This window comes from Echinops telfairi, unplaced genomic scaffold, assembly GCF_000313985.2.
Source record: "Echinops telfairi isolate 266 unplaced genomic scaffold, ASM31398v2 ScPeMD7_70;HRSCAF=299, whole genome shotgun sequence".
In the NCBI taxonomy this organism is placed as follows: domain Eukaryota; kingdom Metazoa; phylum Chordata; class Mammalia; order Afrosoricida; family Tenrecidae; genus Echinops; species Echinops telfairi.
The window spans coordinates 62,161,919-62,175,508 of record NW_022103968.1 but is presented as its reverse complement, the minus strand read 5'-3'; the positions used below and the strand labels follow the sequence as shown (position 1 = coordinate 62,175,508).

The following is a 13,590-nucleotide window of genomic DNA, read 5'->3' as shown; positions in this document are numbered from 1 at the left end:
GGAGGCATTGTTGCCGTAAGTGGAGCGGAAAGGCGGCCGGAATCGGGCTGCCCGCTTCGCGCCCCGCAAAGTAAAAGCCTGAGGACTGGGGAGAGCGGGCGAGAAGTGTCCCCTGTTTGGCAACGTACGCCCCTCTCCCCCTCCCCCCAGGTCGTGGTGGAAATGAGCGGCGGCGCTTCAGCTGCGGCTTCGGCAGTGCCCGCGGGCCCGCAGCTAGCGGCTCCCGCCTGCAGACTAGTTGGACCTGAGATGGCTCAGGGGAGTGGGTGCAGGGGACCCGGGAGTAGGGAGCACGGGAAGCGCTCCCGGCCGGGCCTCCACTTCCTGCGGAAAGCGACCTTGCTGGGACAAACGGCAGTGTATTTCAGCCTCGAAGCCGCACTTTGGGCTCTTTTCCAGCTCGGGGGAGCTGCAGACGCGTGCCTCCGAGCCTCGCGTGTCTTTGCGGGCCGACGGGAGCCGCGGGGCCCCCTCCGCTGGCCAGCGTCCTCCCAACGGCCAGCTTTCTTATCCCCGCACCCCGCCAGCCAGCCGACCGGAGGGCCGTCGACGAGGAGCCGCGGGGCTCCGAGGGGTGGGGTAGAGGGGTACACGGGCTCTGGGACCCCTGCCTGACCGCCTTGCAGAGGCCTGGGAAGTCCTGCGCGGGGTGGGTGTCCGAGTGCCCCATGGCGCAGGAACAAAGCGCCGGTCCGTCCTGCTGCTCCCAACCCCAGCTGGCTTTTCCCCTGTGGGTGGAAAGTGGGTCAACTCTCCTCTGGCCTGAGTGGGCCTTTGGGGTTACTTGGGTGGGACCCAGGCCCCCATCCTCAACCTCACAACTCGTGGCTTTGGTGTGGTCACGAGGACCCGCTAGAGGCAGCAGCGGTGGGGGCAGCTTACACACATGGCTCAGGAAGCTCGGGTTGCTGGTCCGAGTGGCTGCCAGGCTCTGAAGTTTCGGATTGACCACACCAGTAACTAAATATAGGAGCAGCTGGTGCGGGCGGCGTGTCGCAGCAGCTCCTTTGCGCAGATAAAGTTGAGTTCTTGCTGGGAAGGATGGGGTGGTGGCAGGGGGCCGTCAGCAGGGTTTTAGCAAAAATGGCCCTCCCTGTGCTCCCCCAGCCTTGTATCTCTCCGGTGAAAGCAGGTGATGGGGATGGGAAGGCAGCATCCTCAGCTCCTACAAAACAGGCCAACTGTTTGCCTGACTTCTGTCTTCACCAGTTTCATCCACTCACCGGTAACCCCTTAGCACAGATCATTTACTTCTCTCAACAACCTAAGGTGGAAGACGGACAGTATTTCCGTTTTACAAATGGAGCCACTTCCAACATAGTGAACTTACCAAAACACTAGTTGGACTGGGCTGCTCTCCCTTAATTTTAAAAATTTTTTGTAGCTCCCTTCAGAAAAAGAGAACCGTTTTATAAAAAGTCACCCACGTCTGTAACCTGGAAGCAGGTTACCTGCTTGCTCACCTCTCTCCTACAGCTTTTTTCTGGCACCTGTTGCTCAGACCCTGCTGTGTTCCCGCTCCCTGGCAGTGCGGCACCTTCATGGTTGAGCATTGGGTCACACAGCATCTGTGTGCCTCTGACTTTGGGCCCTCCCAGCAGCTGCCTCACACTGCCTTTTGTTGGTGGGTCTCTTTTATCTGGCCTTTATCTGGCTCATTCTAGCCAATACTCTTTACTTCTAGTGTGAGCCGTTTAGCAGGTGTCCAGATGTTTGTTGGATTTAAACATTCCATGGGATTCTGATAGAGGAACGGGGAGTTGGGGATGTGTAGCGACTGACATGTTGCAGGGACAGCTTAGAGCTTGTATTGCAGGGGCCCCAGGACTTGGAGTGCGTTCCTTACCCTTTTCTAAGGCCAGGCAGCAGTGCTACTGGGTTGGCGTGCTCTTGTGCCAGACAAGATCTGAATGGGCTAGTGGCTCCTATTTCCCACCTTTAGGGGTCCTTTCCAGCTCTTTACCACCACCACCACCACCACCACCACTGCAGCGGCACATGGCCCTGCGATTAGGTTCTGCTTCTAGAAAGGCTGCCTCGTGAGCTGGTGGCTCCTATGTGTTGGTTTGATGTTTCTCTCATGGGATTGCATGAGATTGGGCTGCCAGAATGGTATTGATTCTGATTTTACATGCTTCAAAAAGTTTATGTAGGCAAGGGCTGTACACACCTCCGCGATGGCCCGGCCTCGGGGACTTTGCATCAGTCAGGTGGGCCGTAGCCATTTTTCTGATGTGTGCCTCAGCCATTTAAAAAGGATCTTTCTTAGAAACAACAAGCGAACAGAAGAACAATTCTTATTCTTTCTTCCTCCCTGCTCGTCTCTCTTCCATGCTAAAGGAACCCTTGCTTTTTGCCACTCCAGTCTCGCCTTAGGGGAGAAAGGAGTAAGTAGTAAGTGGAGCCCACTCACTCTCCTGTCTTCCCACATTTGCTCTTCCCTCAGTACTCAGGGTCTCTTACCCCATCTTGAAATCTCTGAGTGGTGCAAACGTGAACGTACGGGACCCTTACCAAAAGGTGGGAGGTGTCTGTTTACGCAGAGATACATCGGCAGGAAGGCCTGACTATTTGCTCTTTTAAAAACCAGCCTTTGAAAACCCTGTGGCACACAGTTCTACTCTAGCACACATGGGTTGGAATTGACAGTGCCGTACTGGCCTCCACACCCCAACTTAGGACTTCACTACATGTGGCCTGAAATCCGCCCCCCATCCCCCCAGCTCACAGCCCTGCATGTGCCAAAGGGTGACAAACCTTTGTCTTTGGACTTAGGAGAGGAACCGTCAGCAGATATTTATGAGAGAATTCTCCACTGAAGGAGTTTTGGAGGTGAAGTGAAGGTGGCTTCGCAGCCAGTTGGGAAAGGTAGGGATTTTTGACCAGGAGGAACATCTTAGGAAGTGTAGGGCCCCTCTGTGCTGTACTCAGAGCATCCTCTCGTCTTAATAGGACACCCAGTCTTTACAGATTGTTCCTGGCCATCTGCAGTCTTTGACCCACACCACAGCTTTGAGCTTGTGACCAGGTGTGAGGTTTTGAATCTGTTTTTCAGTGCTGGGTCCATGGCCCAAGCACCATCACTGCTGCCTAATGGCTGCTAGTAGAATTGCAGGCATAGTAACAAAGTACTTCTAGAGACTGCCTTCAGGGTTTTTAGAATGGCCTTCCAGCAGCATCAAGCTTTGTCTAGGAGCTATTATTCAAAAAGCTCCTGCTGATCTAGCTCGCATTGATAGCTTTCTGTATATTTCTCTTCTCTTTTCATTCTTCTGCCGTATACCCGATAGATGCTAAATGTTTGTGAGAGTTGATGGAATTGGAGATGGATGAGAAGATGGATATGATATTGCAGGGAGGGACAGGTCTCCAGCTAGTTAGTTCACTCATCTCTCCTTTGGGTCCTTAGCTTTTCTGTCCACAAACTGAGCAACTTTGCTCTGATTCCTGCTAACCAGGACGCTGTAAAGCTGTTGGATCCAGTCTGCAGCAGTCCCCACCGCTGTGACTGCCCTGCACTGGCGTCCTAGGCATTTGAGTTGATGGCCCTTTTCACTTAGACTGTGTCTCTAAGGAGCCCTGGTGGGGTAGTGGATTGCGCATTGGGCTCTAACTGCAGGGTCTGCAGTTGGAAGCCACTAACCACTCCGAGGGAGAAAGATGAGGCTTTCTGTTTCCATAATCCCATAAAGATTTATAGCCTTGAAAACCCACAGGGGCAGTTCTGCTCTGCCTCATAAGGTAGCTATGGGCCTGAATCGACTCTACAGCAACGGGTTCTGTTTCTTCTTTTTTAAAAATAAATATTTGTTGTCAGAGACGATAGACTTGCATTTGTATTTGAAAAGCATCTGATGGTTTTTTGTCCTCGTGGACGCTAGCTAGTAGAGCATCTGCTTCGTGTCATTTGGCCTGTGGAGTCAGACACATGGAGAGGGACAGTAGAGACTGGCTGGCTCCCCATCCCAAGTTGCCCACAAGCCAAAGGAGGAAATGTAGGCATACTTAAGAAGAGGTCACAAACAACTCAAATGACATGCTAAGACATTAAGTGCTGCTGAAACTTAGTGGGAGGGGAGAACGGGAAGAGCTAGGGCAGTCAGGGAAGACTTCCTGAAGGCGGAGAGCTGAAATGCTACTCATTCCTCAAAGATGAGTTGCGTTGTGTCAGCTTGCCCAAAGCTGTTTCAGTGGGATTAGGTCATGTCTGCATGTGCACTATGTATCCGCCCTGCTAGCACTTATCGAGTACTTACAGGTCCTGGGCTCTGGCCTAGACAGGCAGGGAACTTTTTGTTCTATCCTTATATGAGCCTAGAGAGGTGGGTCTGACTCCATTCCCTATTCAGATGGAGGCCTGGGGCTCTCTGAGCAGCTAAGAAGCTAACAGCTAATAAACGGCAGAGCCCGGCGTTAGGCCTGTCTCCCCACACCAGTCTTTTCCTAGTGCGTCATGTGTCATAAACCATCAGCATCAGCTTCCTTGGCGAAAGAGATGTCTTGATCTCCCTCCGCAGGTGGGTGGGCCTGGCTGAGCACTTGGAACTTTCTGCTGGCATCTGTTAGCCGGTGTGGACACTCCCCCTTCCCCAGCCCCTGACTCTCAGCACGCCTGGCAGGGGGCCGAGGGCCATGCTGCTGGGGTAGGGGTGGGTATGGGGCAGAGAAGAGCACAGGCTGGGGTGCTGGCCATGGCCAAACGTCTCTGGGTGACGTTTGTAGAGAAACGAACACCGGCTGGGGCGCTGGCCTGCCCCGATGTCAGCTGTCATCCAGTCAGCTGTGACCCCAGGTGGCAGAGCAGACCTGTTCCTGCAGCGTTTCAAAGCTGTGATCTTGGAGAAGCAGATAGCTGGGCCTACCCTCCAAGGTGCCTCTGAGTGGGTTCAAACAGGTAACCTTTCAGTGCATAGTTCGGTGCTCAAGCCAAGGACTCCACCCAGAGCTGACATGAGAATTGTCACTCACTGTGGCTGTGAGCAGGTCACTTAGTCCCTCTCTGTGCCTCAGTCCAAACGCTCTGTCATCAGCCCAGCTGGGATGTTTCTGGGGGCTCTTTGGGCCCCAACACTGAATACATTCGTTTGTCTTCCTCACTCTTTTGGAAGCCTCTTCTTTCCCAGTCATCCAATCCGCCTTCTCTCATTTCCACTCCCCCCGCCCAGTGTTCTCTCCTCTCCCCCAGGGTCTTGTTGATACGCTCAGCTACTGATAGGCAGGCCTGCAGGATAGCGCTGCCATTTCGAGTGCGGCCATCGCATGGCAGCCTGAGAGCTCTATGGGGGTAGGGCTGCCGTCCAGTTGCCTTGGGTTTCCACTTCCTGGCACACGGGAGCCTGGTCGAGGAGGCCGGGTGAGTGGGGGTGCGGGAGGCCTTGTGCAAGCGACTGTGGACAGCACGTCAACCCCGAGGCGTGGTTTGAGGGACGAGTGTCTGTGCCAGCAGTTGGCTGTGCCCGCCCCCTCCCACTTCCCCGCCTGTTGAGTGAGGCACAGGCCAGCACACACCGGAGCCCTCATTCCCATTGGCTACCTGTTCAGGCCAGGGCCCGCATCTGGTGAGGTCGCGGGTGCCCATCCTTCCAGGAAACCTGTAGAGCCTGACTGCCCCTACCCCTGACAGGCAAGACTGTCCACTCTTGACAGTCCAGCTGGATGCGGCCTGGGCTCTGGGACCCCAGGAGGAGGTGAGTGGCTTGGGGACCTCCTGGTCGCCTGGCTCCCCCAGGGAAGCCTGGGAGGGACGACACTTGGGTGGGCTTCTGGCTGGTGGGCGCCTCATGGCTCTGCATCTCCCCCAGGCACAGGGCCCTCGTGAGCAGCGGCCTGGCCAGGGCGGCGGCGGTGGCAGGGTGCCCGCGTCTGCATGCTGAAGAAGATGGGTGAGGCCGTGGCCAGAGTTGCGCGGAAGGTCAACGAAACGGTGGAGAGCGGCTCTGACACGCTGGGTGAGTGCCGGGCGCTCGGGTGGGTTTGTGGAATTGGCTCAGAACTGAGAGGACGCCTCCCCTGGCACGGGGAGTGGCTCGTGGAACTCTCCCCAGGATGTGCAGGGTAAGGCGACATGGTGGCACAAATGGTTAAGTGCTCTGCTGCCGCGGGAAGGGTGGCAGCTTGAACCCACCCAGCAGCCATGTGGGAGAAAGCCTGGCCTCCTTCCACAAAGACCAGAGGCAAGCCAACCCCACTCTGTCGGGAGCCACAGGGAGCTGGCAGGGTTCAGTGGCACAGAACCACAATGTTGGGTTGTGAACACCGAGTGCCAATGGAAGACACACTTGTTATCAAGGGACATGGTCATGAGTGAGGGTGTTTTGCCTGCCTGTCTGCCTGTCCGTGGACTGGACTGTGGATGACTGTGTGTGTGTGTGAGAGAGAGACAGAGACAGAGAGCAGTTATCCTATGGGGGGTGGTAGTGGTGGTGGTGGTGGTAGTGTGTGTGTGTGTGTGTGTTTGTGTGTGTATACAGGTCAGTAACCCCAGTGTGTGTATCCCGCTGGCATAAGTGCACCTTGACTGAGCCCCAGACACCCTGTGGGGACCGAGGTTAAGAGGGGAGCACAGTCCTGCCCTGGAGAGGACCGTGCAGATGGAAGGGGTGAGATCTGAGTTGGGCCCTTGGCACAGCGAGGGAGAGGGATTTGACAGACAGGTGTGTGTGTGTGCGCGTGCGCACGCGCGCACGCAGCTTCTTGTCAGGTGCGTCTAGAATGTGGGCCCCTGATGTAGGGGGAGGTGGCCCCGGAAGTGGAAAGATGCTCAGCCTGGTCATCACCTCTCCCAGGAAGCCCTCAGCCCCACCCCACCCTCCCTTTGCTCTCTTCCACCTAGGTAGCTCTCTGCCTCCCCTCGCCAGGGCCTGGCTTAGTGTCAGGCCTTTGCAAGTTCTCTGAGGTGTTTGATGCAGCCCGCTAGGCGCTGTTTATCTTAGTGTGAAGCCTCTGGGGAGAACCTTGTGAGCTGCACCCCCAGTAGAGGAATTCTGAATCCTATCCTGTCCCAGCTCTGACTCTACCACTAAGGTGGCGGTGGGGGACAGGACCTGGCTTTGAACCCCCACTCCTTGACCTGCTTAGCCTGGCCCTTTAGCAGGGGGCTGAACTTGCCCGAGCCTTAGTCTCTTCCTCTGTAAAGTGGCCTGGAGATTGCGTCCCCTCAGGAAGGCTGGGAGGGATTGCAGTGGCTGTAAGGTGCTTGGTATGTAATGAATTCAGGAAATGACAGCTATTATATTTAATTCTTCTCACCCTCGAAGGCTGGGGCTAGAGTCTAAATCTATTCTCCACCCCCACCCTCTAGCCCGATCCCCTGTCAGGCGTCAGCCAGCGAGCCACGCCTGGTTGAGTTGGCTCACATCACCTTTGAGTGTGTGTGTGTGTGTGGGAGGGCGGGCGGGTGGTGGTGGTGGTGGTGGTAAGGGGTGGGCAGGGTTAAGCGCACATCAGCAGATGTCTGGCGTGGGTATCTTAAGCCAGTCAACGTCATGTGTAGCCAGAGCAAAGTCGCCCTTCCTCGGGTGTCATCTGATGGCACCAGGCCTCCAGGCCTTTCTTCCACAGTGCTTCTGGGTGATTCTAGGGAGTCTGTGCAGCCCCTGCCGGAAAGCAGCTGAGGCTTATTTTCGGCTCAGCCTCCCCCAGAAGTGAGCAGGGCTGGAGGCGGCTGAGGAGGGAGGGGAGAGTCCTGGGAGAGGGCGATGCTGTGGAGAGTGGCTTCCAGGCAGCAGCAGTGAGGGGACCGGTGGGAGGAGCCCTACAGAGATGTGACTGCAGCAGGGGGTACAGCTGAGGGATGGTCCCCAGCTGGTGGGGTGGGGTTGGGAACATTCTGAAGAGTCTGTCCTTCTAGGTGTGTGGCCCAGGACTGCACACCCAGGGGCCTGTGCACTGGAGGGAGGATGCCTGACCTGGTGGTGGAGTGCATGGGACATGCAGGGTAGTGGCCATTCCTCCGCACCCCCAGGGGAGGTGCTACCCCCGAACCCAAGCCGGGCCCTGGCTCCTGCACCACTTCAGTGCCTGGGGCCTGGAATTTGGGACCCCCCAACTATCTCACCCAGCATTTGGGTCCCTGTCCTGCCCTTGCTGCCCTGGGGTGTCAGGGGGCATGGTGAGGATGTGAGGGTGTTGGCATAGCACAAGTCAGTTCCCAGCGGAGGAGGAAACCTTTCGGCCATGGGTGCTCTTTTGTTTCTTAACTTTTCGTTGTGAATTGGGTAAAGGTTTGCAGGGCAAACCGGTTTCCCATTCAACCATTCCTACACATTGTGTTTCACGCCCACTGATTGCCCTCGCCACAGTGTTAATGTCGCATTCCCTTTCTACCCCTTCTGTTTCCTGACCCTGCTGAACAGTTAGTGTCTTTGGACAAGTGCTCTTTGCCTCGCAGATGGTTGATGATTCTTGCGCCTCCCTGGTGCCACTGTTTCCCCCATGAACCTGTCTGTTGTCGGGCTGAAACTGAGCCAAGGGGTGGGTTCATTTCCAGTCCTTAAGGCCCTAGCCTCAGGGGTCCCACAGGTTTCTGACCGGTCAGCTGGTGTGTTTTTGAATTTTGAATGTTGCTCCACCTTCTTCTTCCCCTCTACACAGGACCTTCTAATATGATCCTTTTCGGAGAGGTCACTGGGGTTAGTCGGGCCTCCCTGGGTCTTCTGGTCTCAGGGTTAGGGACATTCGACTGTTTTCATATGCTTTAATTTTCTTCACTCTCCTGTGCTCTGGACAGAGAGAGACCACCAGCGGTGCCTTATGTGGCTGCGTCTAAAACCCCCATCACTACTCACCAACGTAGGATGGACAACATTGTCTTTGTGAACAATGGGATAGCAGTTGGCCCTGATGTCCCCTGGGCCTATGGTCCTAAGCCTCGAGGCCCAGGTTCTGCCCATCGAAGCCCAGGTCCTGCCCAAAGCTTGTGATCGTCCGGTGGAGGTGACTGGGTCTTTAAACTTAGATGAAAACAGTAAGGGGAGGGGCGGCATTTTGACCTTTTAGCAAAGTGCTTGTTTGTACCGAAGCTACCCATTAGGTGACTGGCTGGTACCTGTGTCCATCCGCTAACTAAACGGTGGTGGTGGGAACCAGCTATACTAAGTGTATGTATGTGGATGTAGGAAAAACGTGGATGGGAAGGAAGCAAGCAAGATGCAGATGGGAGCGAGAACATGGGGTTAGAGAAGTGGCCAGCTCCAGGGTGACTTCTCACTTCTGTCCCCTCATTGCCACTCCCGCCACCACTACATCGGTGATGCTGCTCCAGGCTCCCCTGGTCCCAATCACCTGCCCCTCCCTGCCCCTACAGTACTTTCCACATCCCGGGGAGATTGGCCCAAAGCTAAGCCTCCAATTGGGCCCTGGAGGCCCCTGCAGGCCCCGCCAGTGGGGAAGTGAGGCGCTAAGGCTCTTAGCAGTCAGCAGGCAGTGGGCACCTGCTGTGTGTGGGCTGGGGAGGGGCTTTCAGGCCTGTGTGCAGAGGAGTCCAGGACCCGGGACCAGCTCCCCCACCGTGAGACAGTCAGAGAGCAGCAAGTGAACCAAGGGGATCCATGCTCAGCCATGTTGGACAGATCACTCGAACCCCAAACCACACTCACTGCCATCAGGTACTTGCCAGCTCATAGGGACCATATAGGACAGGGTAGAACTGCCTTTGTGAGTTTACAAGACTAACTACTTACAGGAGTGGAAAGCCCTGTCTTTCTCCTGAGGTGACTGGCGGTTTCGAACTGCTGACCTTGCAGTGAACAGCCCAGCGAGTAACCACTACCCCACCAGGACTGCTGGACGGAGGTGGGAGGTAGTATTCCTGAGAGAGTGGGGATTGAACCAGGTCTCGCATAGGTGAAGTAACTCAGTATGGTATTCGTTTAAATTTATGAATCCCCAGGACCCAAAGCCCACTGCCATCAAGTCGTTTCTAACTCTCAGCGACCCTTTGGGACAGAGTAGGATTGCTTCTTAGGGTTTCTGCGACCGTCAGTCTTCACAGGGCCAGAGTGCTGCTGCTCGCTCTCGCCGACCTTTGGCTGAATCTCCGAGAGCTTAGCCCGTGGTGTCGCGAGGGCTCCTGGTAGCCATTGGCAGGGTGCCTCTGCCACCACGTGCTGCATGAGGGCTAGCAAGTTCTCCTGTTTGACAGGAATCAGGAGCAAAGTCCCCAGGATCCCTGACTAGGTTTGTGGAAGATGTCGGTTAGGTCCCAGGGTCTGCAGGTGGGCATTTTCTGAATGTTACTCTGAGGGCAGTCTGCGTGTCCCTTTCAGATCCTCCCACACGAGCAAAGAAACCCACTGCCACGGTGGATTCTGGCTCGCCGCTCCCTGCCATCGAGCAGTTCTGACGCAGAGCAAGCCGGAAAGGCGGAATACGACCGTCCTTGAGGTTCCGGAGTGCACGCCTCGTTTCTCTCCTGTGGAGGGACCAGTGGTTCAAACCGCTGACCTTGTGCTTGCACGTCCCGACACGGACCCACTGTGCCAGCAGGACTGTTATTTTTATCATTTATTGGGGGCTCGTACAGCTCTTATCACCATCCATCCATCTATTCATTGTGTCAAGCGCATTTGTACCTTTGTTGCCATCATCATTCTCAAAATGTTTTCTTTCTACTTGAGTCCTTGATATCAGCTCCTCATTTTTCCCCTCCCTCCCCCGCCCTCTCTCCCTCATGAACCCTTGCTAATTTAGAAATTATTATTATGTATTCATGTCTTACACTGACCGATGTCTCCTTTCACCCACTTTTCTGTTGTCCGTCCCCCTGGGAGGGGGTTATATGTGGATCCTTGTGATCGGTTCCCCTTTCTCCACCCACCTTCCCTTTCCCCTCCTGGTATCACTACTCTCATTGTTGGTCCTGAAGGTTCTCTCTGTCCTGGATTCCCTGGTTTTCCAGCTCTTATCTGTACCAGTGTACATCCTCTGGTCTAGCCAGATTTGTAAGGTACAGTTGGGGTCATGATAGTGAGGGGGGGAAGCACTAAAGAACTAGGGGAAAGTTGGATGTTTCATTGGTGCTATACTGCACCCTGACTGGCTCATCTCTTCCTTGTGACCCTTCTGTAAGGGGATGTCAATTGTCTACAGATGGGCTTTGGGTCTCCCCGCCATACTGCTCCCATCAGGACTGTTTTACTCTGACTTATAGTGGACTTACATAGGGTTTCCAGGACCGCAAGTGTTTATGGGAACAGACTGCCTCATCTTCCTCCTAAAGAGTAGACGCTAGTGGCCTTGAACTGCCAACCTTGTGGTTAGCTGTCCTACATCTAACCCACAGCGCTAGATTCTGCTATACAACTCACAGCCACTGAATCATTCCGACTCATGATTGGGCTACTAACCGGAAGGTAGGCAGTTCAAAACCACCAGGCACTCCTCAGGAGAAAGATGAGGCTTTCTACTCCCAATTGGATGTACAGACCCAGAAACCTACATGACACTTCAACTCTCTCCTTCCCACAGAGGAGGGTGGCTGGGGCTTCTGAGGCTTCTCTTCTGCTGGGCCCTGCCCAGCCTGTCCGGGGTGTGTAGGCCGAGGGACACACAGGCTGGTGTGCTGGCTGCTCTGGAGATGTAGGTGTCTCTCTGTAGAGGGGGCCCTCTCCAGCAGAGACTGAGCTGGGCAGAGCTCAATTACAGGCTCGCTCTCACCTTACCAGGTAGTTAACTGTGCACCAGCATCCTCCACCCGCCTCCAGGGACAGCACCTGAGTACACACACACACACACAGACACACACACACACACACACACACACACACACAGGTGGGGGCAGGTGTCCTCTTGCGGTAACCTGAGCTTTGGATCCCAGCCTTCCTCTATGCTCTGGGCCTCTTCATCCCCAGGAGGTGAGACAGGAAGTGGGCTCCTTTCTACCTGGCCCTGGTCTACCCTCAGCTTTCCTCCGAGACCCCTACTCACCTCAGCATCATTTCTTGGACCCCTTCCTAAAGCAGGCTCTCCTCTGATTTCATGCTGATCTCTTGTCTGGGCTTCCTCCTGGGGCCTCAGACTCCATCCAACCTCACTCTTCCCTACTGGCCACAGAGGTCAGTCAGGCCATGGATGGTCAGCCCAGGCTGCCCTGTCCCCTGCTCCTCTCCCTGTTCTGCTGTGACTGCAGACATGTTTGTGTCTGCAGAAGAGGGAAGGCAGAAGGCCCAGCATGTCTCCCAGGCCTCACCCACTCCTTTCTGAAGTCTTGGGGATTTCCTGACTCAGTCTTGCCTGTTCTCATTTCTAGGAAATTCTACACCATTTTCTCTTGGCATGATGCCCTGCCCCGTCCCTCAAACCTCTCTTGCTTAGAATCCCTCTCGACCTTCCCCTTCTGGGCCGCCACGGCCTTTTCCTTCTCTTTATTTCTCTGTGCTACTCGAACCCAAGCTACCCAAACCCAAACCCTCTGGCACTGAGTAGAGGCAGGGTGGGACTGGGTAGAGCTGCTCCTTGGGGATTCCATCTTTGTGGAACTAGATGGCCTCAGTTTTGCCCTGCTGAACATCTGGGGGATTTGACCCAGCAACCTTTCTGTTTGCAGCTACTTTACCATTGTATGACCAGTTGTCCCTTCTGGGCTGCAGTCAGAAATCCCTTTAGATCTCCCTTCCATTTCACTATGTATGTCTTCATTTGTAGTTAATCTGCCATATAGTCCATCTGTTGAGTTCTAAAATTTTAAGATGGCATTTAAAAAATTTTAAGTTCTATTGTGTGTGTTTTGTTTTTTAAAGGAAAAGCACTTTAACATTTCATTAAACCTTCACGTAGCTTCAAGCCCCCAGGACAAAGAACACACATGCGCACACATGCACGCACACTTGGGCTCTTCTGCGGCGGAATTTGGCCTTCACGATGACAGGTGCTCTGGGAGTCTCCCCTTCCCCAGAACTGTGCTGTATCCGACCGTTGGCACCACATCACTGATGGGGGCAGTGCCAGGCTGCTATTTGCCGCATTCACCCTTGTCTCTCACTGACCAAGGTCCACAGGTAATTGAGGCAGACAGTTGGGCTGAACTCCGGTGGTTTCTCTTTAAGTGGTAATGCCGCAGACCCACCTTTCCAAGGGTCACCTGAATGGTAGTTGTCGAAGCTGATCCTGTGGTGATGCATGCCACCGTGTTATCCCAGCCTGCTTCAGGTGCTTGCTCATGTGGCCAATTTGGCCATGGCTGTGTTTCACGGGGCCCCTAAGTTTCTGGGTCTTTCTCAGTCTGGATGGCATGTCTGCACCTGAGACATAAGAGCTGATTTTTTTTTAAGGTGTGCTGGTGGCCTAGTGAGTGATGTATTGGGCTATTAACGGCATAGTCAGCAGTTTGAAACCACCAGCCACTCCTTGGGAAAAAGATGAGGCTTTCTACTTTAATGAAAGGTGACCTATTGGAAAGAGAGACCAGAGTTCAACCTGGTGCTCCAAGATGTGAATGCAACATACCGGCATGAAGCAGGGAACCAGAAGAGAGGTCTGAGGGCCCAGCCCCAATCCCAACTATGTGGACAGCCTTCCCTCCTCCCAGAAGAATTTATTTCAGAGCACAGCATTGAAGCCACAGCTCAGGGAGAGGGACATGTCTGATCAGAG

General features: G+C 54.7%; 1 protein-coding gene across 2 annotated transcripts in view; it reads left to right on the top strand.

Moving 5' to 3' along the window:
- LRRC20 (leucine rich repeat containing 20) overlaps positions 1-13,590 on the top strand; it is a 93,203-nt gene continuing 79,613 nt past the window's right edge. Inside the window, exons 1-2 of one of the 2 annotated variants that reach the window (XM_004701145.2) lie at positions 1-15; positions 5,802-5,948. In XM_004701145.2, coding sequence (XP_004701202.1) covers positions 5,867-5,948 — 82 coding nt within the window. In that variant the 5' untranslated portion in view covers positions 1-15; positions 5,802-5,866. Of the gene's footprint in view, positions 16-5,672; positions 5,688-5,801; positions 5,949-13,590 lie in introns of those variants that run through there. The other variant, XM_045291624.1, reaches the window with a different exon arrangement.